Below are 22,659 nucleotides of genomic sequence, written 5' to 3'. Positions count from 1 at the left end.
ATGACATGATAGAACATCATGGCGTCTGAGGAGATGTTGCAGAGTTGAAATTGTGCTTCCGCCTGCGCGAACCACATTCACGGTCGGTGGGTCCAAAAGTGGGGAAGCTTGATGGAGACAGTGTTAACCTTTGCTGAATCCATGGTGTTTTGAGTCCAGAAAAATGTCTGGGCTCTTTGGGGTCACCACTGTGTTGGCGTGAGCAGTGCAAGAAACACAGCCACCATGTTGAGTGTCATTAATGACTGTTTTTATTCAAATTCAGCACGCCCCTTTAAGGGCAGCATGAGCTCAGTCACCTGTTGCATTGTGACATCATAATCGCTGCCCATGGTGCGCGCTGGAAGGGATACTGGAGTCAGAGAGAAACCTCTGACAATGCCATTTCCCCATGGTTGCCCTGCCACATGGCGATACAAGTGGGACTGGTTCGCCCTGAGGATGTCCGCCACCACAAAGTCATATCATGTGAATTTATGACATTTGTAGGTTACATACAACTGAACCACAGAAAGCTTCAGCAATATACATATGTTGGGGATCAAAGCTGGTAGAAGCATTTAAAATGTTTGCCAATAAATGTAAATCATTTTAAGAGTATGTCTGAAATGTTAGTTGATTGCTCTCTTCACATTTTCACCATCTTGGTTCCGAGTGAATAATCTACTTTCAGAATCTTAGCTGCCACACCATGTTGCCATGGAAGAACTTAATATTTACAATAGGAAAGATTAAAACAATTTAACCTGAAGGTGCTTTACACCCAGTGCCTCAAACCCATGCAAGTTGGGCTTTGAATATAAATTCTCATTTTCCACCATGTGGGGACCTGAATTAATTTTTAAATATTTGCCATACAATTTTTATTTAATTTAGAGATACAGTACAATAACAGGTTATTCTGGCCCATGAGCCCACACTACCAAAATATACCAATGTGACCAATTAATCTACCAATGCTATGGAAAACCTGAAGGAAAGCCACACAGAGATGGGGAGAACATACAAACTTCTTCCAGATAGTAGTAGATTCAAACCCGGGATTGCTGGAGCTGAAAAAGTGTAATTGCACGAAATGCTATGCTAACTGTGTCATCCTTAGAACTACTTCACATTTCTGGAATTATTCCATCACTTCTGAATTCTAGAACATACTTTACATGAAGTGGCGGTCCTAACAAAATGATAAATTGACATGGATTGCATTACATCCACTGAAAAAGGGAGACAGAAAGCAGAAAACTACAGTCCTTATTATAAGAGACAATAAATGCTGTGGATAAAAAGGAACTGGAAGACTTACAAAGATTTCCTGAAAGAATTTCACATGGTGCCACATCAAAGGCTATTATGAAGAATAAACTGGTGGTGGAAGAAATAAGAAATAACTGGAGTTAGTTGAACTGGCTAACATGAATCTTTTTCTAGTTGGCAAGATATAATAAGTGATTTGTCTCAGGGTTTAATGCTGAGACTCAACTTTTCGTAAATTAGAACAAACATCTCTGATGAAGCACAGAAGGTCAGGTTGGAAATTAATAGCACAATGAAAGGCGACCAGCTCTGTTCTGTTTTGTGTCCTGTGTTCCAAAGATAGGAAAGTAAGTTGTGATCTGTGTAAAAAGAAATAAACGTTGCCTCTCATTTTCTCATGTACAACTGCAATTTTATTACAGGGGAAACCTGGAGATCCAGGCCTACCTGGAAGAGATGGAGACCCAGGCATTGAGGTATAACTTGTTCAATTTGTAAGTAAAGCATATTCAATTAGTATCTGAATTTTGATTGTAAGACTACATTTAAACCTTCAGCACAGTAAGAGGCCCTTCTGGTCCATGAGCCCTTGACCCCTCAAATACCCCAATTAACCAACAACGTCCCTACAACTCCCATGTTTTTTTTTGGAGGATGGGATGAAACTGAAGGACTTGGCGGAAATCCATGTGGTTGCAAGGATAATGTACATACTCCATACAGACAGTGGCAGACTCGATCCCAGGTTGCTGCTGATGTAATAGTGAACACTAACCACAATGCCAATTGTGCCATCCCTAATTATATTAATTACTTTGATTATTATTTTTAGGCATATCAAGGACACCAGGGACCGAAAGGCATTGCTGGACCCAAGGTTAATATGGATTTTTCTCATGGTTTTGAATCATTTGATCCATGCTACAAACAACAGAACTGTAATCATTTTCTTTAAAGGGTGAGAAAGGATTGCCAGGACCGAGGTCATGAAGGTCCAACAGGAAAGTCTGTAAGTAATTAAAACATGCCTTTCATTTGAGATTCTGATTCTAATGTTTTAACTCTGTACTAATCAATATCAGTAGACAACAAAGATTTTGCTTTTAAGTGTACTTTTTTGATTTTGGGCTGCTGATCACGAAAATCATTTAAAATTTTCCTATCACGTACTGTTTTTTAGACATAACCTATTTTTGCGATTTTCTGTCATATTTTAAGTCTACTAGTATATTGCCCATAAAGTAAGCTGTTTTAGTCAGTCCAAGCATTCCTTGGCATACAGGTGCGGGGCTATGCAAATGTTGTCTTAGGCTTGGGCAGGCTTAGTCAGGATAGGTGCAGTCTATAAAAGCAGCTGACATATACAGATGCTATGCATTACTTTGATATAGATTGAATGCATGTTCTTCAGGCAATACCATAGTGCGGGTACTTAATAATAGCATTTATTGTCTTCAGGAAGATTCAATACAGTGGAAATACAGGGGCGGCATGATTAGCGTAGAGGTTAGCACAATGCTTTTACAATGCCAGCAATTTGGACCTGGGTTTGAATCCTGAGCTGTCTGTAAGGAGTTGGTACATCCTCCTCGTGTCTGCATGGGTCTTCCTCAGAGGCTCTAGATTCCTCCTATTGTTTGAAACATACTAGGGGTTCTAGGTTAATTTGGTGTAATTGGGTGGCACAGACTCGAGAGCTGAATTGGCCTGTTAGCATGATGTATGTCTAAATTTAAAATTAAAAAAATGCCTCATCAATGTCACAGAAGCTGTGATAAATTCTGTTACATTTGTGGTGAGTTAAAGCTCAAAGGCGCAGCATGACTGCACATTAAGAAAGCCCGAGTTCTACTTCAGTTGTAAAATTGGTGACCACGACACAAACTGGGCTCCTCTCGTTTGTTGTGCAACATGCGCAGTCAACCTGAGAATAATGTGTCAGCATCATTAAGCAATTTAAAAAATACAAAATTAAATAAAAGTTAATTTAATGTTTCTCCAAATTCCTATGTAATACAGCAAATATTAAATTATCTTTGTGTTCAGATTGAAGTTGTCTATCATAATCCCCAGCAGGAAGCAAACCTTTTGAAAACAATTGTTGTCCAGTGCATTTAATAATAAAAATGTGTATGTCACATGATTTCCTTCTTTTTGTGATTTTAAATTTGAACTTTACAATAAATGAAGATGGAATAAAACTTTGTTAATATTTAGTATAATTAGCTAACTGAATTACCAGAAGAAACCATTGCTGATTCAGAGGGAACAGAGACTTTTATTTTACAATGAATGGAGATTATCGTTGAATCAATCACCTGAGGTCACACTTGCCAAGTTCCTGCAAAGGAAACTGGATGGTTTCTACTGGTATTGATGGGAAGAGCAAATTGCAATTTGTTTTTCAAATAATATTCTACGTTTGTAAGGAAGTATGCTTTGGTTTGCATAAATCTGGAGTGAGATGGGAGTCAGATTTAGATATAACAATTGATGAACAACTCTGGTCAGATCTATGTCAGGGAAGTTTGTTGCCTACTATCAATGCCAAGTATAGATTGGTCCATTATAATTTTCTCCATTAGCTGTGACTCACCCCACAGAAATTACACCAATATAAACCCAAATTATCAGAGATGTGTTTTAGGTGTGGTATAGAGGTTGGTTCCGTCTTGCACTCTACCTGGCTCTGCACAAAGGTGAGACCCTTCTGGTATGACCTTTATGACATCCTAACTAATATCACAGGAGTCACCTTCCCAGTAGACCCAGAGCTCTGCTTTCTGGGAAACTTTACAAGTGTGGGTAGATTGATAACTAATTTCCAAATTAAATTTGCAGAAACTGCCTTGTGTGTAACCAGGAAATGTATAATAGTAACATGGAAATCTGACTCCCATCTCCTCATTAATCGGTGGTCTTCAAAAATGAACAGCTGCATTCCACTTGTAAAGGTCACATACAGTCTTAGGAAGGGATATAACAACTTCCTAAAAATATGGCAGCCTTATTTAGAATATGTAGGCACCTCACTGGTGCCACCATAATGTTTTGACCACTACTGACTAGCCAGCAGACCTCTGTAAAGATTTTAACATTGTGATACCATCATGTGTTTTATTGTACGTATTGACAATGGGATTTTTCTGTTTCTTTTTCTTCATTTTTATTTTCCTGTTTAATTGGACTGGTACAGAGGGGAGTGGGTGGGGATGGAGGGATGGGTTTTCTTGACATTTTGTATGGTTGTGGATTGTTAAATATATTTTAAAATTATAAATATTCCAAAATAAAGGAAGTATGCTTTAAATCACCCCTATAATTTTGGGTTAGGATCTTGAAGATGGCAAAAAAAAACTTTTCTGTAGATGGACTTGCCGCGTTCCTGTCATTAAATTGCATTAACATGTTGTGGCAATGTCCTGAAGCAGAAACTGTCTCCATTGTCTGAAAGTGGAAGCTCCTTGAGGGGAAAAAAAGTGGCTAATTAAAAAAATTCTTACCTTATATTAAAATATAATTAAAAATAAACAACTATTTCCTCTGCCACCATTCATCTTTATGCAATTCACTCATCCTACCAGTGTTAAACGACAAATCCTTCCATTTATTCAAATCCTCTTTTATTGTGGTCAATAATGGTAAATAATTCAAATCTACTAGTTGATTTATATTTTTATTCAATTTAATACCTAAATACTTAATACAATTTGACCATTTAAATCCTGCTACACGTTTACATTCAGAATACTCTGCTTCCAACAATGGCATAAGCTCACTCTTATTCCAATTCACTTTATAACCAGATGCCTCCCCATAATGTAATAGTCTCTCCTGCAATATCTTCAAAGACTCTTGGATCAGTCAAATATACATCAGCTTGACCTGTAGCCCCCTGTGCCCCCCCCACCCCTGCATCCATGTGGTCAAAAGATGACAAAAGAAATATCTTTAAGATACCATCAAAAAAGTCTCCACTCTCAGGCTGTGAAGATAAGAGAAAAAAAAATCAAGAGGAAAATAAATGATAATGAACATAGCCAAACCTACCCTTGACCAATGGTGCAACACCTTCCATAGGTTTGAGCCCTAAACTATCTTGATTTTGGGCAAGGTTGGACATGAAAGCCCTAATGGTGAATGTATGTGCCTCCCCCATTTTGAGCTTACAAGTTCCTAATTACAGTAATATTATTTTGGTTGCTGACTTTGCTTCAATTTTCTCAATGTAGCTTTTAAAGTTTATGGACCAGGGGTTGTGTTGTCAGCAAGGTACCATTCTAATTGAAATTTGACATCATTTGTGTGACTCATTTGGTTGAACTTGATTACCAGTATGACAGTCAGTCAATGTGCCTGGTGTGGCTATTATAATATGGCAAAGCTCCCAGCTTGTATTGTTATCTTCAGGTTTAGGTTTAGACTAGGGTCTGGTCATTAAAGGTCACTGTCACTGCAGGACTGTCCACATCATTACCCTGACTGGATGCTATGTACACTTTTTACAGCATTTTTATAGAACTTTGCCTTTTAACATATACATAAAAACCCAGTAAAATGTGTAGCCATGTCTCTGTTTCTCTTATCATGAATTAAATGTCATTTTTAACATGATATTTCAATTCTATACAATAGGGATCAAAAAGTTATAAAGGTAATGCAGGAATACCTGGATGGCCTGGGACTGTTGGATATCGTGGATTTCAGGTAAATTTTATAATGATCTCCAAATATTGTTCTTTCCACAGATCATTAATTTATGCATTCTATTAAGTTACAACTTGCTTTAATATTTTAAATTATTGTAGGGCCACATCGGATACATAGGACCAAATGGATTAAAGGTATGGGAAATCTTGTTTGACACACAGAACCATCTTGACATAAACAAAGAATGGTTTGATCTTCTGCCACTGAGCCTGTAGGTTCTTGAGTTTGCCTTTTTTAAAAAAAATTTAGACATACAACATGGTAACAGGCTATTTTGGCCCATGAGTTCTTGCTGCCCAATTTACACCCCACTAACCTACACTCCAGGTACATTTTGAATGGTGGAAGGAAACCGGTTCTCCCAGAGAAAACCCACGCAGTCACAGGGATAATGTACAAACTCCTTACAGACAGCACGGGATTCGAACCCTGGTCTGATCCCGATTGTTGGTGCTAACTGCTGTGCCAGCTGTGCTGCCCTTTCTTTTTGACCCTACTCTGATGTCTGTCACAATGCCTCACACACAGAAATTTATGCTTAAGAACCTACCTATTTGTGATTTGTTGGGTGGCCTCATTGTTTAGAAGTTTTTCAATGCTAAATCAGAAAAGATTTTATTTGTAATCCACTGAAACTGATAAGAGTTGGAAAATCCAGAAGATGTAATTAAGTACTGAATGAATGCCAATTTATTTCTTTTGCTTATTATATTTTTCTTGGCATTGTGATTATAATAGTTTCCAATACTTTAAACTAGGGATTTTTCATGGTAAAAGTGCAATGATGGCAGACCAGTTTGGCCAAAAATTTACACCCCACCTGATTTTCTTTTGTATAAAATTTAATGAAATGAGAAGCAAAATGGGCAGTTGGTCCATTACCATCAGGTTAATCTTCATGTTGAAACTGAATTTTAACCCTTGTTCATTAAAGGATACTGAACTCGTTGAATATTTATGTCAAAGATCTAAATAATTAAACAATATTGTGTTTGATTCAAGGGTAGGTTCTTGCAATATGCCATTTATTTTTCCACAGGTAATTAACAAAATGAATACTGAAAATTAATCCTTATTATCTCTCAGGGGGACAAAGGTACTGATGGAATACAGGGGATAGAAGATCTAAAGGTAATGTAAAAATGTTACATAAAAAATTTTTTAGAAGTACTAAGAAGCAATCATTATAGTAATTACATCTCCCAATGTATTTGGTTTATGGGCAAAAAAGGAATAAAAGGACCAAAAGGAGGAGTAAGTAAAGACATTCTTATAACAGTTAGTAAAAGCAAATGATGAAGAAAATTGATGGATTTGGAAAATAAATATTTATTTTGAACCAGAAAATAGAAGAGAGCATAATCCTAGAAGAGTTGGATCAGTGTAAATAGAATCATGAATGTTAAGATTGAGAATCCTTTTGCTTGTCCTAACTTTTCAATATATTAAAATCAGTGGGCTCCAAAATGCCAAGTCTCCATTGCAATGTTAAAAGAGCATCTGTTAAAGATGAATTTTTAACAAATGGTTTTACTGCTATTTTCATCTAATGAAAAAAAGACTGCGTTCCTAAAATTGGCTATGCATGAACGATGTATGATGTTGAATGAATAATTAATGGCCTGGCTTTCAATTTTGTATGCAAGGAGCTATCAACTGTGTCAATCTCTCCAAAAGGTCAATTAAATCTTGTATCTTACACAATTCTGTGGACAAAGAATGTAAGGCTTTCATTCACTTCTCGTTAATCACAGTCAAGGTTCAAGATTCAAATTTCAATTTATTGTCATGTACGTAAGATGCACAAAAAACTCCTTCGTCCTACAAAGGCAAACAAAAGGCCATCAAATAATCCAGTGCCTTGGTTTAAACAAAGAGGTAAAAGAGAGTTCCTTCAAAGATATTGAATGGCTATAGATCTCTCCACCTCCTCCAAAGTTGCTGCTCCCAGAACTCCCACCTCCTCCTAGCCATCCATCTGTTCAGCAGTTAGCCTGAGCTTGAGACCCCTTATTGGGATCACACCGCTTTAACCCTTGGTTCCAAAACCCTGAAGCACTGGAAAGCTGTTGGCACCTCAAAGCCTTTGAGGAGAGCTGGTGCCATCGCACTGTCACAAATCTTAGTCCTTATTCATGGTTGCCAGGAGTCAGTCACCAACAACCTGGCATAAGGCTTGCAGTCACTTGCCCAACCTGGAGCCTGCCATTGCAATTGCACTGAGCTGCTTACACTCCATACAACGGCCCTGGATGACCTTGTCCACTGTTGTGGTTTTCCCATTCTATTCAGAGTTTCTCCTCACTAAAGGCTCAGCTCATGTTTCCTCATCAAAATAAATTTATTCCAGTTCCTGGTTGAAATACATATAATAATGAGCAGCACTTGTTCATATTTCATTGAGTATGATCCTCTTTGGTCTGCAGAAGTGATAATGTGATTACATAAGCACACTTTTCTATTAGGTGCTGTGTTTTAAGTGAATGTTCTTCCTTTGCACAAATTAATGTCAGTGAACATATGAGAATCGCAGAATAAATGGTTGATATGCTACATAAATTGTTTTCTTAGCATTCAAATACTTTCTCAGGGAAGTGAAATATGTACTCATCACCTTGGAAGGGATTGTCAAGTACATAAAGTGCTGAAGAATCTTTAATGTTGCTGCATCGGGATTTTCATTTCCACATCTGTAAACATTTTTTCATCACACGTCACACTTTTACATTCCAGTAACTTTGTTAATATAGTTTTTTACATATTAAAGATTATTTGTCAAGATTTTGCAACATTAGAGTTAAAAAGATAGGCATGAAGGACAGTTGTGGATCTTCAGCGAAATTATCATGGATTTGTTTATTTGGGAAAGTTACATCCTTTTCCCAATAATTGGCAGTTGTCTTCCTTCCTTTGTCCAGTTTCCATCCTCTGGAATTCCAATGCTCTACTTTCTTCCCTCAAACCTATCAACTTGTCTGAGCTGAAGCCCTGTCATCCAGTTATCATTGTTCTTCATAGGGAAGATGTAAATCTATAGCACAGTGCAGGCTCTTTGGCCCACAGTGTTGTGCCCATCTAATAACCTATTCCTAATGACTGCCTTGAATTTCCTTACTGCTAACCCTCCATTTTTCTCAATGCCATGTTCCTATATCTATATCATGTTCCTATATGTCTCTTAAAAGATCCTATTGTACTCGCCTCCACCACCATTGCTGGCAGCACATTCTATGAATCCAACATTGTCTGTGTGGAAAAACTTGCTTCTTTCATCCCTCTGTACTTCTGTACAAGTACCTTAAAACAAAGTCATTTCAGACCATGGAAGAAGCCTCTGGCCATCCACATCAATGCTTCTCGTCATCTTATACATCTCTTTTGATGCTTTCCAATTTAAAATAACATACTTTTCTAATTCATCACTTTTTTTTTCTCAAGCTTTTTGCTTCATTTTCCAGCCAGGTGATGAAGGTGATGCTGGACCAGCTGGTCTCAAAGGTAGAAGAGGGCCTCCTGGAGAACCAGGCAATAGAGGTTCACTTGGAGTCCATGGTATAACAGGAGATATGGACTTACCTGGATTTTCTGGACCTGCTGGACCTCCAGTAAGTAAAACTTGACATCTGAAACATGTATGAATTCACATACCTTCAACTACCTTTGGTGCATTTGTGGACACAGAAGTATTCTACATCACAATACATGTGAGGATAAATCAAAATTATGGAGATAAATGTCTAAACTGATAATACTTGGTGAAGCCATGCTTACATTAGTTACAAAGGTTATTTTGTGAGAAATTAGATCACACAAGTGTGTTTTTATTGAATGAATTTTGATGCCTTGTAAGTAAATTATAAAAATATTATTTCACAAGATCATATGGTTTATGAAATTAAACCAGGTGCTTCTGGGAATGAGGTATGCAAGTGGGTATCAGTCATTTAGCATATGGCTAGTGAACCCAGAGATATCATCCACTTGTGAGCATTACCATTTGGAAATGGGACATGTTTGTCTCCAAGAAAGTTGTTGGCCACCTACAGCAAACAGCATTTTAAAGAACTCCATCCATTCACTGCAGCAGGATGATTTGTAAGGCACTCAGTTGACGAACATTAATCTTTGCAGATTGCCAGGAAACATGCAAGCCTGCTGTAAGGTCATACATTAACTATGGGTGAAGTTGAGTTATTCTCCACTTCACTGTGACTCTTTCACCTTGGCGAGCTACATGAACTGCAGCAATATGACAGGCAGGTGCTGGAGGCAGAGCTGAAACACCTTGAGGTCCTGAAGTGGGAAGGGGGAGAAAAGGCTGCAGACCCCATCCCTTAAGTGTGCCCTAGAGCCATGTTTATATGATTTTATGTCATAAGTGGCTTTCTGGACTGTGTCCGGCTGTGGATAGAGTTACAGGTATGGATATGTGCTTGAACTACACTGCCTATCATGGTTAAAGTCACTGTCACTTTGGACTTCTGGCTTATTCCTAGTATGCCATAATTCTCATGCACTAACAACTTGAAACAGAGTCACACACTCAGAATGGATGCATGTAGAACAATACACTGAGCACTTCAAAAAATTCTAGCATTTGTTCTCAGAAAGAATTTAATTCTAAGCAACTTTCCTTTAACAAATGAAGTTTTCGGCTATTTGATCTGAATACAAATACAGTCAATCTAAACCATTCCATCAAAGCAATGATGAACTTTCAATATCATTACAAATAGATTTTAGAAACAAAATCTTTATTTAAAAATAAATTGAACCCAGGGTGCTCAGTATGATGGCAACATGAGAATCCATAATCCTATACAACTATAAATAAAGGAATCACAAAAAATGTAATATTTATGGTGAATCATTTACAATTTTTACCTATTTTAGGGTCCAGTTCTATCCTCCAGTCATGTGATTGAAATCTGCAAAAGACTTGTCCTTGAACAGTTATCACTCTATACAAGTATGGTGAAAAGAAAATGTATCAATGCATGCCCTCTTTATGGAGATGTTCCCATGGGTCCTCCTGGATTAATTGGTGAAAAAGGACAACCTGGGAAACCTGTGAGTAAGATAGTTATTGAAGGAAAATGATTGTAAACCATGACTACCAATTGGTAAGCTTTTGCCTAAATAAAGCCCCCAAAATAGCAAAAGCTGGAAATGCACAACATTTAGCTTGGGAGGTTGAGAGGCTTAAATAGCCATGTGAGCTAAAATGATTTGTTAATACATCAATAAAGTAAGTAAAAGTGGGTTTAGACTGACCACATAAGAGGGTTTAACTTGTGCACGAACGATCAAGGAGCTCGTTTCAATGGACTTTAGAATGTGAGAGATTCTTGACCGGCTGATTTATTTCTGAAATTGATTTAAATTTTCATTGACATCAAACATAGAAATTTATAGCACAGTACAGATCCTTTGGCCCACAGTGTTTAAATTTAAGTTTGGGCATTCAGTACGGTTCCAGACCCTTTCTGCCTTCGAGCCTATGCCGCCCAATTACACCCAATTAACCTTCAACCCTGGTATGTTTTTTAACGGTGTGAGGAAACCAGAGCACCTGGAGGAAACCCATGCATACATGGGGAAAACGCACAAATTCCTTACAGAGAGCGCCAATTTGAAGCCCGATCTCTGGCACTGTAACAGCATGGCACTGTAACAGCATTGCACTATCCGCTAGGCTAACTGTGCCACCCTGTATTGAGCTAACTGTGTTGAGCTGACATAATAACCTAATCAACCCACAGCCTAGAATTTCCCTACTACACAACTCTCCAGTTTTCTGTTCCATGTACGTATCTAATAATTTCTTAAAAGAGCCCATTGTATCTGTTTCCACTACTATTGCAGGCAGTGCATTCTATGCATCCACCACTCTGTGTGGAAAAACCTACTCCCAAGAACCTTAAATTTATGCACTTTGTGTTACAAATAATGTTTAACTTTGTCTTTGCAGTTTATTTCAGTGTTGTGAGAAAACAAACAGTTCTACCTGGACTGGATTAACTCTTGAAATGTGCTGCCTAAGATGCATACATCCTTGTGGTATCAACATTTGCTCAAATGAATGAGATGGTGACATTTCCTGGACCACTGTTGTTCAGAACAAAGTGATATGAAGCACTAAAGAACAAAAGAAAGAGCAATTACACTATTCTGAGGAATATGTTTGGCTTGGATCTTATGCTTGGCCTGTTCCATCCATTAAAATCAAAGTCACTTTGACTTCTCACCTCAGGATCTCTCCAAGTGACCATAGCAGATTTCTACTGTGTCTCCCATTTTGCCATTCATCAATGAGGTCAAACATATTCTTCGCAACAGTGCGATTGCTCTGGGTTTTGTAATCACAAAGAAATTATTATACCTACTCTCCAAAAGTGACTTCTCAAGCATGTTTAGTTTCCCACAAATATCAACAGCCATTGATTGCACTGATGTAGTTAAGAACGAGTCTTTAATACTCCAGACCACAACAGGATGGAAAAAGCAGGTTTAGCTTCCCACAAATATCAACAGCCATTGATTGCACTGATGTAGTTAAAAATGAGTCTTTAATACTCCAGACCACATCAGGATGGAAAAAGAGGTTCTATTATTTGAGCTTACTTTGGATGTCGCTGGCAGCTGTCCAAAGATAGGGATCAGGAGTGCGATGAAGAATTAAAGTGACAGATGACTGGATGTTCAGGTTTACTCTTGCAGTTTGAATAGAGATATTTTACAAAGCACTCATACTACAATTTGCCTTTGAATTCTTCAGTTTCAAAGAAACTACACTGTGAGCACCACATTCCAATCTAATAAATTGGAAGGCATGCAAGTCAATTCCTGCTTTATGTGAAAGATTACTTTCAGTTACTAGATTTTTGGAAGTGACAAGGTAAAAGGAAGGTGTTGTACCTTCTGCAATTTCATTGGAAAGTGACATAAAGAAAGTGATAGATGGAGATAGAGGACTGTATTAGGGAGTTGCAGAGGAAACTTTCCTTCATAATGCTGAAAATTGAGGGGAGAGGAGGACATATCCTTTAGTGGAATCCTATTGAAGGTGGCAGAAATTCTGGAGGATGATTCATTGGACGTGGAGCCTGGTTGAGGTGAAGGCGAGATCAAGGAGAATCCTAACATGGTTCTGGCAGGGAAGAGAGGGGAGTGAGAGAAGTGCAGGAAAATAGAGGAGATGCAGTGGAAAACCCTGTCAACAATAATGGAGGATGTGGCCACCATTAGGGAGAAGGCAGGATATCTCAAAGGCATAGGTGTACAATGTCTCACCTTTCTATGCACCTTAGAGGCTTCCTTTTAATTCCTAATTTTACAAATTTTAAATGAAAGGCCATTGAACCAAAATCTTATTTCTGTGTTTCTCTCACTCCATAGATGTTATTGGATCTGGTAAGTATTAATAGGATCTGCAATATTTTCCTTTTTGACAAGACAGGATTATGTTTCCAGTAAGAAAAATAGGAAACTTCAGCATTTAGTTTCTTAATTTAAATTAAGACTAGTTCTGAATACTAGGCAGAATGCCTCTGGTTATTCTGCAAATGTCCACTTAGCTTTCAGTAACTTGTCTCTCCAATTCTCTGCCTTACTTCACTCTGTCCTCTGTCTTTGACCACCCACGCTGTTCCAATAATGCACATTAACTTGGGGAATATATCTTTGTCTGGCCATATTGTAGCCCTCCAAACTCAATAATAAATTTAACAGATTTAGATAGCCAGGTTGTTTTTGTCTTTCCAGGTATATTAATGGCTATTTCAGTTACAATTTTTCCTTTATTTTCTATCTCCACCTGCTAGAATTTAAAATCATGGTCACTTTGACTGCTTTAGTTAACATCCTATCACCAACATTCTCTCCACCCCTCCCCATTCTGCAACTTAAATGGGCTTGTTTTTTTTCCCCCTCGCTTTTCCAGTTCTAATGAAAAGCCATTGACCTTTGGATGATTTCCAGTTCTAATGAAAAGCCTTTGGATGATCAGCCATGATCACAGTGAATGGTGGTGCTGGGTCAAAGGGCCGAATGGCCTACTCCTGCACCTATTGTGTACAACATTGACTGCTGCTCTTTCTATTGATGCTACTTGACCCAAGTACTTCCAACATTTTATATTCTTGTTAAGAGTTTAATGTGGAATTTGTTATTCTGTGACTGATATGTCAGTACTAAAAAGCTTACATCTAGGAAAGTGAATGAGTTTGGAATTGGATTGCCTGGTTCCTTACAGTGAACTATACAATGCATTATAGCAACTGGGTATCATACACACTTTCTAAAATTTGAGATGCACCACAAATTTCTATCCCAGCTTCTTAAAATGAGAAAGACAAAGAAGTAAACCTAGCAAAGAGTTTTAGTGAAGAGAGTAGCTACCCAATCAGAAATAAAAAAAAATTACTAGATCATTGTAGATATTGCTGATTAGAATTTTACTTAGCAAGAACCCTGGTACCTTGGGTTGTCTATTTCTCCCTTTACAATAATGGAACATGGCAGCCAATGGCCTACAAGATAAATTGTCCAGGCTAAATATTTGATCTTTTGCCATAAATCCATGATTATTTAACGTATGGAATGGGCTTTTGCTCATTTATTATCTCCCAGTTTGCATTTATTATCATTCATTAAATGACTTTATTTCTTGCCTTTTAGCTTGAATTCTACATTTAATGTTTACTTTTATCAACGTAATTAACTGAATTTGAACATAACTTTTTTCTGATTCAACTAACAAAATCTGTTTTTAAGGGGAGGCCAGGAATCAGTGGACAAAATGGAGAAGGGCCAGAAGGATTCACTGGAGAACCCAGTGATCTAGGATTACAAGGGCTGAAGGGTCTATTTAGTTATAATTATTATAAAAATAGTTTTGTTGTGTATTTTGTTGATATTCGATATCACTTTGACAGCTTCATGTCATAACAGTAGAATTCATCAATCAGTTTGCTTTGATCACTTTCTAATCAGTTACATTTACTTAATCATAAAAAAATCTTTACCCACTACTTCTAACCCCACATCAACCTGTTTAAATTTTCTCCCCAACTCAACTGACAGTAATAATAATAGTCAGCCATGTTCAAAGAAAAAATTCCCTGATACTTTCAAGATATTGTGATCACAGAATCTCAGTCAGGGAGGTGGGGGAAGATACCAGTCTAAATTATAAGTGAACAGCTTTGGCCTGTAGTTTAATGTGAGCTCTTCCTTGCTCTGTATTCGAGTAAAGATGTTTAAACAATTTGCTTGTTTAATGCAGTGATTCATCTCCATTGGCAGCATAAAGAACTGTCTGCTGTGTCAGGGTTATATAATATTGTAGAGGGAGTGCCAAACAAACATTAAGCCACTTACTTACATATCCAGGTTATTTAAATCTTATTGGAATCATGGCCTAGATGCCAATTTTTGTCACTGCATAGTTCTCTTTCTGATCTTCCACATTAAAGATTCTAATGACCAAAGATTGGCACAGACAATTGTTCAAATTCTTTGCAACAAAACTTTGAGATTGAATCTATTTCCCATTATACTTGCTAAATTGCAACACACTGAAGTGTTCTTCTATCTACTTTAGTATTGGAAAGAATACTGATCCATGGCCCTCTTTGATAAATGTTGCTAAACTGTAACAGCACTGGTCCTGCATGATGGCACTTCAATTGATATACAGATGTTACTTGATCCTAATTTTCAGTTAGGCTTAAAGGCTTAATCATGTGCAGAATTAAAGATTTGTTGGCCTAGTATCCACCCACGAAGGCTTTAGTTTCCCTGTGAGACTTGGAAGCACTTCTCCTGACTGAAATAATTTAGTTCTCTCAGTGGTTCCCCAACGGCTTTCCAGAAACTCAGGATTTGTCCATAATTTTATTATGAGTAGACAAATTCCCAGTTTTACTTGAGAATACTTGTTCTAAGAATTGGAAATACAGTGTATTTGCTGTCTGTTAATCTCAAAGTAACAACTGTTCATGGAAAAAGATTTCTTTCTGAACATTTCATATTTCTTACATCATTTCTGACTTCAGGTGAACATGGAGATCCTGGTGACCAAGGTTCTCAAGGTGTTGGGCTGTCTGGATTTATAGGAGCACAGGGCTCAAGAGGTAATGTGTATTTTATTGTGCATTATTGTTACTGTGTATTAAAACACTTCTTGGCCTTCCTTGGATCAGGTGCAACACATTTTGTGGATGACACAATTTAGAGACAATAAAATAAAAACAATCAAAGAAAAATTGTCACTTCCTGCATATCTGCTGTACATTCAAAAGTAGTGTGATCTGGTGTGTTTGGGAAGTATCAGGTTCAGTGGGTTCACAGAGAAATTAGCCAAGACAAAAACTATAACTGTGCAAGCAGGCACATCAGGCACAAGGGACTCCTACACTGGTGGTTGCTTTGCCTATCATACTCTCCTGCATGTGTACACACTTCACATTTAGGGATTTTCAAACCTGCTCCCAATTCCCTGTACCAATAGTTGGGGGGGGGGGGTGGGGGGGTGGTGGCTGGAGTCCAGCCTTGATTGGCATGTGATGTGACTTCCGAATAGGTTTCAGACAGGGAGGTCACGTGATCCTCTACAATCCACAATGTTCCAGACAGGGAGGCCACATATTCCTCCACAATCCACATATAATACCAGGACATACCAACTGGCATTCAATTCTTATTCAGACATTATTTCTACAAGTAAATGTGCTGAGAAACAACAGTGTTTGTAAGGTCTGCTTTCATGTTAGCTCAAGAAAGACCTACCTGAGCAGGTCCCAGGTCATGGATTCCATTTTCACCAGGTAGGTTCTTTAGGTTGTCCCTGGGATCCCTAAAACCTCCATCTCCCTGTTACAACCCCAAATCCTCAAATCAATAAACATTCCCCTCTTGAATCTCATGTCCGATCATTATGAGATGCCTCCATTAATTCTCATTTGACCTTTATTACCATCAAACTCCTTTTTATCCAATCACTATAAATTGCCTACCCATCTTGCACTTAATGCCCAAATCAACTGATCCTTAGTCTAACATTACCCCAACAATCTGCCAGCTGACCCTTCAGCTTCTTATTGTAATTTAATCCAACTCACAAGTTCTTAACTTTCATCCATCCCACTCTGGGAACCCTAAATCCCAATCACAAGTGAAGTCCTAATTTCCAATGGACCTATTTTTATATGCTCAGTTGAGCATACAAGAGTTATATGCAAGTTGAATACTAAACATGTTAGCTCACTGTGCACTGCTTACTAAATCAATCTTTACAGGTATCTTGTAATTTCTAGCCATAAAAGGCTAGAAAACTCTTCTAGTGTTATTTATGTGAAATTCACACAGGTGAACATGGAAAACCTGGATTAAGCATACATGGACAATCAGGGCATCAAGGTCCTCGAGGTCACAGAGGACAGCAAGGCTTAAGGAGATCCAGGACACAGGGGAATTCCAGGTGTCTGCAGAGCAACAGGATGTGTCTGGAAGGTTGCCTAGAATCATTACAATCATTATCCTGAGTCACCACACATTCCACTTCCAGAAATGCACTGATTATAGAAGAATATGTTTAAATAATACTCTTATAAAAACAAATGTGTCAATAAATACAAACAATTTGCACGATTTCTCTGGGTACTTGCTAAAATACTTGAATTGTAAAAAAAATCTGATTAGAACTCCATAAACAAGAAGAATTGAATTGTTTATTGTCGGGTGTACCAAGTTATAGTGAAAAGCTTTGTTTTGTGTGCTCTCCAGGCAAGTCAACCCACACTCAAATACAACAAGTAATACAAGAATAAAACAAAAGTGCAAGGCATAGTGCTACCACAGGGGTTCCCAACCTTTTTGTTCCTCTGTACCCCTTGAGCATTTTTATAGGTTCCCGTGTACCCCTCAAAATTAAGGATAAAAAAACGACATTGTGCAATCTGACTCCAGATTACAACACCATGTACAGTAGTGATAATTCTCTCAGACCCAATGTACCCCCGGAAAAGTGCAAATGTACCACTGGGGGTACATGTACCCCAGGTTGGGAACCCCTGTGTTACCAGGACAAAGTGACAGACTATGGAGACAATTACAGTACAGTTAAATATTGCAAGGAATCATTTTATAACAATGAGAGGTCCATTCAAATCTCATAACAGCAGGAAAAAAAACCTGTCTTTGAACCTGGATGTTTGAGCTTTCAAGCTCATGTATATTCTGACAGAAAGGACGAGGAAAGTGGGTGACCAGAAGGATTTGGATCCTATAAAATATTGACAGCGGGAGGTATAGACGGAGTCAATGGAGGGGAGGTTGGTTTGCATGATGGCCTAAATTGCATTCCACAGCTCTATGCAGTTTCTTATAGTTTGGGGCAGAGCAGTGGTGATGCATTTGGACAGGATACAGATATAAAAATTGGTTAAAAAAAAATTTGGGGACATACCAAATTTCCTAAGTTTCTGAGAAAGTAGCGACATTCATGTCATAGTATCAACTTGAAGCTCTTCACCATCCCCACCTCAACACCATTTATAAAACAGGGGCATGTGGCTCAATTTTTTGGTCAATCATCAGCTCCTCCATTTTACAGCATTGAGGGAAATGTCATGACATCAGAATTTCTTTCTACTTTCTGTAACCATCTCATTATTGTTTGATTAAAGGTTTGTTTTATGATGTGACGACTTGAAGTTTGTGATTTGTTACACATTGATAATCCTGTCTCATGATATTTAATTGTACTTGTATTAAAAAGAAGCATAATTTTCCAAAATGCTTGAGAAGTTCCACATTAATGTAAAACTAATGACAGTTCAAAATTAATTTATCAATATTCTACTGTTTGGAATGATACAAAAATAATTTAAAAAAACCTGAATAACTAGAAGGATATCACTGTTCTAAAGTTTTCTTAGGAATACTGTGGTGTGAATTAAAAAGCAATTTAAAAAATCATATGAGAGATTAGATAAATTGGAATTACTCCACATACAGAGGTGCATTCTGGACCATCTTATTTATCATTGGAGTCAAAGGAAAAATGTCCCTTCATGACAAAAGAATCAATATTTGACATGCCAATTTCCACTTTTTGCCAAATTATTTAATATTTCAATAGCAAATTGAGGAAAAAGAAGCTTATTATGCCTCAGGAAATGCCCATTCCGCCCAATACATTCATGTCATCTCCCTGAACAATCTCATCTGTCCCAATTTGCTGCAACCTATTCTCTCTCAAGGGCCCATCTTTATTTTTTTTAAACTACTGATCTACATTAAGCAGCCATTTAACATACCAGCACATTTTTCATATGTTGGGAGGAAATCAGAGAACTGCAGTGTGAATTTGCAAATTCCACATCGGCAGAACCTAGAGTTCGAACCTGGATTCTTGGAGTTATAAGGCAGTGATGCTAATTGTTGTGCCATTCTAACACTCCTATCATCAGTCACACGTTGGCTTTTACAATTAGCTTTGAAACAATCAGGTATCTTAAATGACATCTTAGAGCCCAAGAATAGAAAATAATGCACAATTAAATTGGCATTTTCAACCACGTAATAAAGCAAAATTTAGCACCTTTTTTGTATACATAAGAGAATTTGGTGCTCCCATACAATTCAAAGTTGAAACATTCTTGCAATTTACAATGAGCATTTGAGGAAAGTGAAAGTTAATCAACTTGGGAACCAAGAAATTCTATTGTAAAGAGCATTAAACTACAAACATCCTTTACCAGCCATATTGCACACATCTTATCGAGCATGCACTTTGTGCAATATTTTTACGGTCACTTACGTCTGTGTGGATGCAGCCAGGAAAGTGCCCAGGGCTTCAGTTCATTTCTGTGCAACACTCGGCCGGGACCCATGCTGGATGTGATTGAAACCGATGGAAGTTGCCCGTGAGATCCAACCCAACAGCTGTGAATTTCAGCCTTCATTTCCAAAGCGGCCTCGAAGGGCGGTGCGGTGCCCGCCTTCTTATCCCGCCCACCATGCACCTCGCGCAGACGAGGACCCACCTGGCCAACCGCCGCCCCTCGCGCGATCGAGCATGTCGAGGCGTGACCCTCGTCCCACGGCACCCGCGCGAGGCGCGTGCGGCTGCAAAGTTGGCGAGCGCCGCTTCGGACGCGGCAGCGAACATGGCGCAGTAACTAAACGGCCGAGATGAGCGGCAGTTTATAAAGCAAGCGTTCCAATGAGTAGTTCTGCCACTCCCGTCCAACGGCCAGAGGCTATGATGGACGAGGTGGATGCTTCCAGCCCCGAGGCGTATGTAAGTGTCCTGTGGCAGAGCGGACAGCTGGGCCTTGTTTACTACAGCGCAAATGAATGCACAGTGTACATCATGCCCGATGCCCCGGACTCGCAGGATCTCAAGTTGCTGAAGAAATTGATGGAAGAAATCCAGCCCAGGTGCATCTTAACGAGTGCAAAGCAAGACCATAACATGGCGGACTTCCTTCAAGCAATGGGGACCTCCAACCACGGAGAGGACGGGAAGCCAGAAATAGCCCTCTTCCCCAACGTGGACTTCGGGCTCAATATTAGCAAGCAGCGGGTGTTGTCGGCGAACCTGCCCTTTGTCGCGTCGCACCTGTCCGAAGCAGAGAAAATCGTGTACCTGGCGTCGATCATCCCATTCGAGTGCACCACCATGTTGCGAGCACTCGGCGGGCTACTGAAGTTCATCGAGAGGAGGAGAATTGGAGTGGAATTGGAAGATGCCAGTGTGAGCGTGCCCATTCTGGCAATCAGGAAGTTTACACTCCCTGACATGGTGCATATTGACCAGGACGCTTATTGCGTCCTGCAGATTTTTAAATCGGAAGTTCACCCATCTGTATACAAACTGGCGTCAGGGCTGAAGGAAGGTCTCAGTTTGTTTGGCATTATGAATCGCTGCAAATCCCAATGGGGGACAAAGTTGATGAGACTGTGGTTCATGCGCCCAACAAAAAACCTGGAGGAGCTGAACAAGCGGATGGATATCATCCAGTTTTTCATGCTGGCCAGAAACACTGAAATAGTGCAGACACTTCAGGACTGCTTGAAGCACATCAGAAATGTACCAATGATTCTCAAAAGGATGACACTGACCTACACCAAAGTGAGTGACTGGCAGGCCCTTTATAAAACAGTGTACAATGCCGTGTGCATTGGAGACGTTTGTAAATCCTTGCCCAGGTCCATAGAACTTTTTACAAAGATCTCTCAGACTTTCACAGATGATCTTCATTATATTGCCAGTCTCATCAGCAAAGTGGTGGACTTTGAAGGGAGTAATACAGAAAACAGATTCATTGTTAGGCCTAATGTGGACCCAGCTATAGATGAAAAAAAGCGCCAACTGATGGGCCTGTCAGATTTCTTAACAGAAGTAGCAAGGAATGAACTAACACTACTGGATAGCAGGATTCCTTCATGCTGTGTTATCTACATCCCACTAATTGGATTTCTTCTAACTATTCCACGCCTTCCAAGCATGGTAGACAAGGATGACTTTGAAATAGAAGGACTGGATTTTATGTTTCTATCTGAGGGCAGGCTTCACTACAGGAGTGCCAGAACCAAAGAGCTTGATACAATGTTGGGAGACTTGCATTGTGAAATCCGGGACCTTGAGACAGCTGTCATGTACCAGTTGCAGGCAAAGGTTTTGGAAAAGTCTGCTGTCCTCTATGATGTGATGGAATACACAGCCCAGTTGGATTGCTTGATTTCTATGGCTGTTGTAGCCCGAGAAAACACCTACATAAGACCAAGATTTACCAAAAAGAATATAATCAATATTAAAGATGGAAGACATCCTCTCATGGAAATGTGCACAAGGACATTTGTTTCAAATTCCATCAATACTGATGAAGAGCATGGAAAGATTTGTATCCTCACTGGTCCAAATTCTAGTGGAAAAAGTGTATATCTTAAGGAGGCAGGCCTTATTGTGTTCATGGCACTAATAGGTAGTTACATACCTGCCACAGAGGCAGAAATTGGATTAATAGATGGAATTTACACTAGGATCCAAAGCCGTGAATCAGTGTCTGTGGGACTTTCTACATTCATCATAGACTTAAATCAGGTGGCAGCTGCAGTTAACAATGCTACAGAGAGATCTCTGGTACTAATTGATGAATTTGGAAAAGGAACCAACAGTGTTGATGGCTTATCTCTTCTTGCAGCTGTTCTCAGGCATTGGATGAAGCAAGATATGAAATGCCCTCATATTTTTGTATCTACCAATTTTCATAGTTTAATTCAGCTTAATCTACTCCCTACTATTAAACTCATGCGATACTTAACACTAGAGACTCTACAGGATGGAGAGGAGTTGGTGTTTTTCTACCAGCTGAAGGAAGGTGTCTCCACTGACAGCTATGCTGCCAATATAGCTATACTGGCTGGGATGCCACCACAGGTTGTGAAGCGAGGGACACAGATTTCTGAGCAGTACCGTCGCGGACAGCCCATTTGTCGAATTGACTGTCCATCAAAAACAAACCAGTTAAGTGCATATAAAGTATTGGTAGATAAATTTCTTCAATTGGACCTTAGTGACCCTAACACAGACCTAATGGAATTTTTGAACAAGGGGGTTATGGCATGTACAACAACTGAGCTATAACGTGCCTTGTTATTGAACTGCTTCACTCTGTGACTTAA

The 22,659-nt window shown here is 38.9% G+C and overlaps 3 protein-coding genes and 1 long non-coding RNA gene across 5 annotated transcripts in view; 3 read left to right on the top strand and 1 right to left on the bottom strand.

The window, feature by feature from the left end:
* The window catches only part of LOC138736474 (uncharacterized), a 43,431-nt gene extending 23,416 nt beyond the window's left edge, over nucleotides 1-20,015 (bottom strand). Inside the window, exons 1-2 of the long non-coding RNA XR_011340301.1 lie at nucleotides 19,790-20,015; nucleotides 1,304-1,362 (exon numbers count right to left, since the gene is read on the bottom strand). This is a non-coding gene — a long non-coding RNA (uncharacterized lncRNA). The remainder of the gene's footprint in view (nucleotides 1-1,303; nucleotides 1,363-19,789) is intronic.
* Nucleotides 379-18,648, top strand: LOC138736473 (collagen alpha-1(IX) chain-like). Its single transcript, XM_069886066.1, has 11 exons — nucleotides 379-550; nucleotides 1,677-1,730; nucleotides 2,087-2,131; nucleotides 2,212-2,263; nucleotides 5,890-5,961; nucleotides 6,063-6,098; nucleotides 7,051-7,095; nucleotides 9,423-9,569; nucleotides 10,858-11,034; nucleotides 16,023-16,100; nucleotides 17,335-18,648. Exons 1-10 carry the CDS (start codon nucleotides 408-410, stop codon nucleotides 16,080-16,082), a joined length of 831 nt encoding a protein of 276 aa, XP_069742167.1. The 5' UTR covers nucleotides 379-407; the 3' UTR covers nucleotides 16,083-16,100; nucleotides 17,335-18,648.
* Nucleotides 20,016-20,050: 35 nt separating the features above from the next.
* The window catches only part of msh5 (mutS homolog 5), a 46,257-nt gene continuing 43,648 nt past the window's right edge, over nucleotides 20,051-22,659 (top strand). Inside the window, exon 1 of one of the 2 annotated variants that reach the window (XM_069886043.1) lies at nucleotides 20,051-22,500. In XM_069886043.1, the coding sequence (XP_069742144.1) occupies nucleotides 20,195-22,500 (2,306 nt within the window). In that variant the 5' untranslated portion in view covers nucleotides 20,051-20,194. Of the gene's footprint in view, nucleotides 22,628-22,659 lie in introns of those variants that run through there. The other variant, XM_069886042.1, reaches the window with a different exon arrangement.
* The window catches only part of LOC138736468 (collagen alpha-1(XXI) chain-like), a 330,315-nt gene continuing 330,078 nt past the window's right edge, over nucleotides 22,423-22,659 (top strand). The window contains exon 1 of the transcript XR_011340296.1: nucleotides 22,423-22,500. The gene's annotated coding sequence lies outside the window, so the exon portion shown is untranslated. The remainder of the gene's footprint in view (nucleotides 22,501-22,659) is intronic.

The sequence above is a fragment of the Narcine bancroftii genome, chromosome 6, assembly GCF_036971445.1.
Source record: "Narcine bancroftii isolate sNarBan1 chromosome 6, sNarBan1.hap1, whole genome shotgun sequence".
NCBI classification, from domain to species: Eukaryota; Metazoa; Chordata; class Chondrichthyes; order Torpediniformes; family Narcinidae; genus Narcine; species Narcine bancroftii.
The sequence above is the reverse complement of the archived record's forward strand: the minus strand, read 5'-3'. Positions and strand labels throughout refer to the sequence as shown.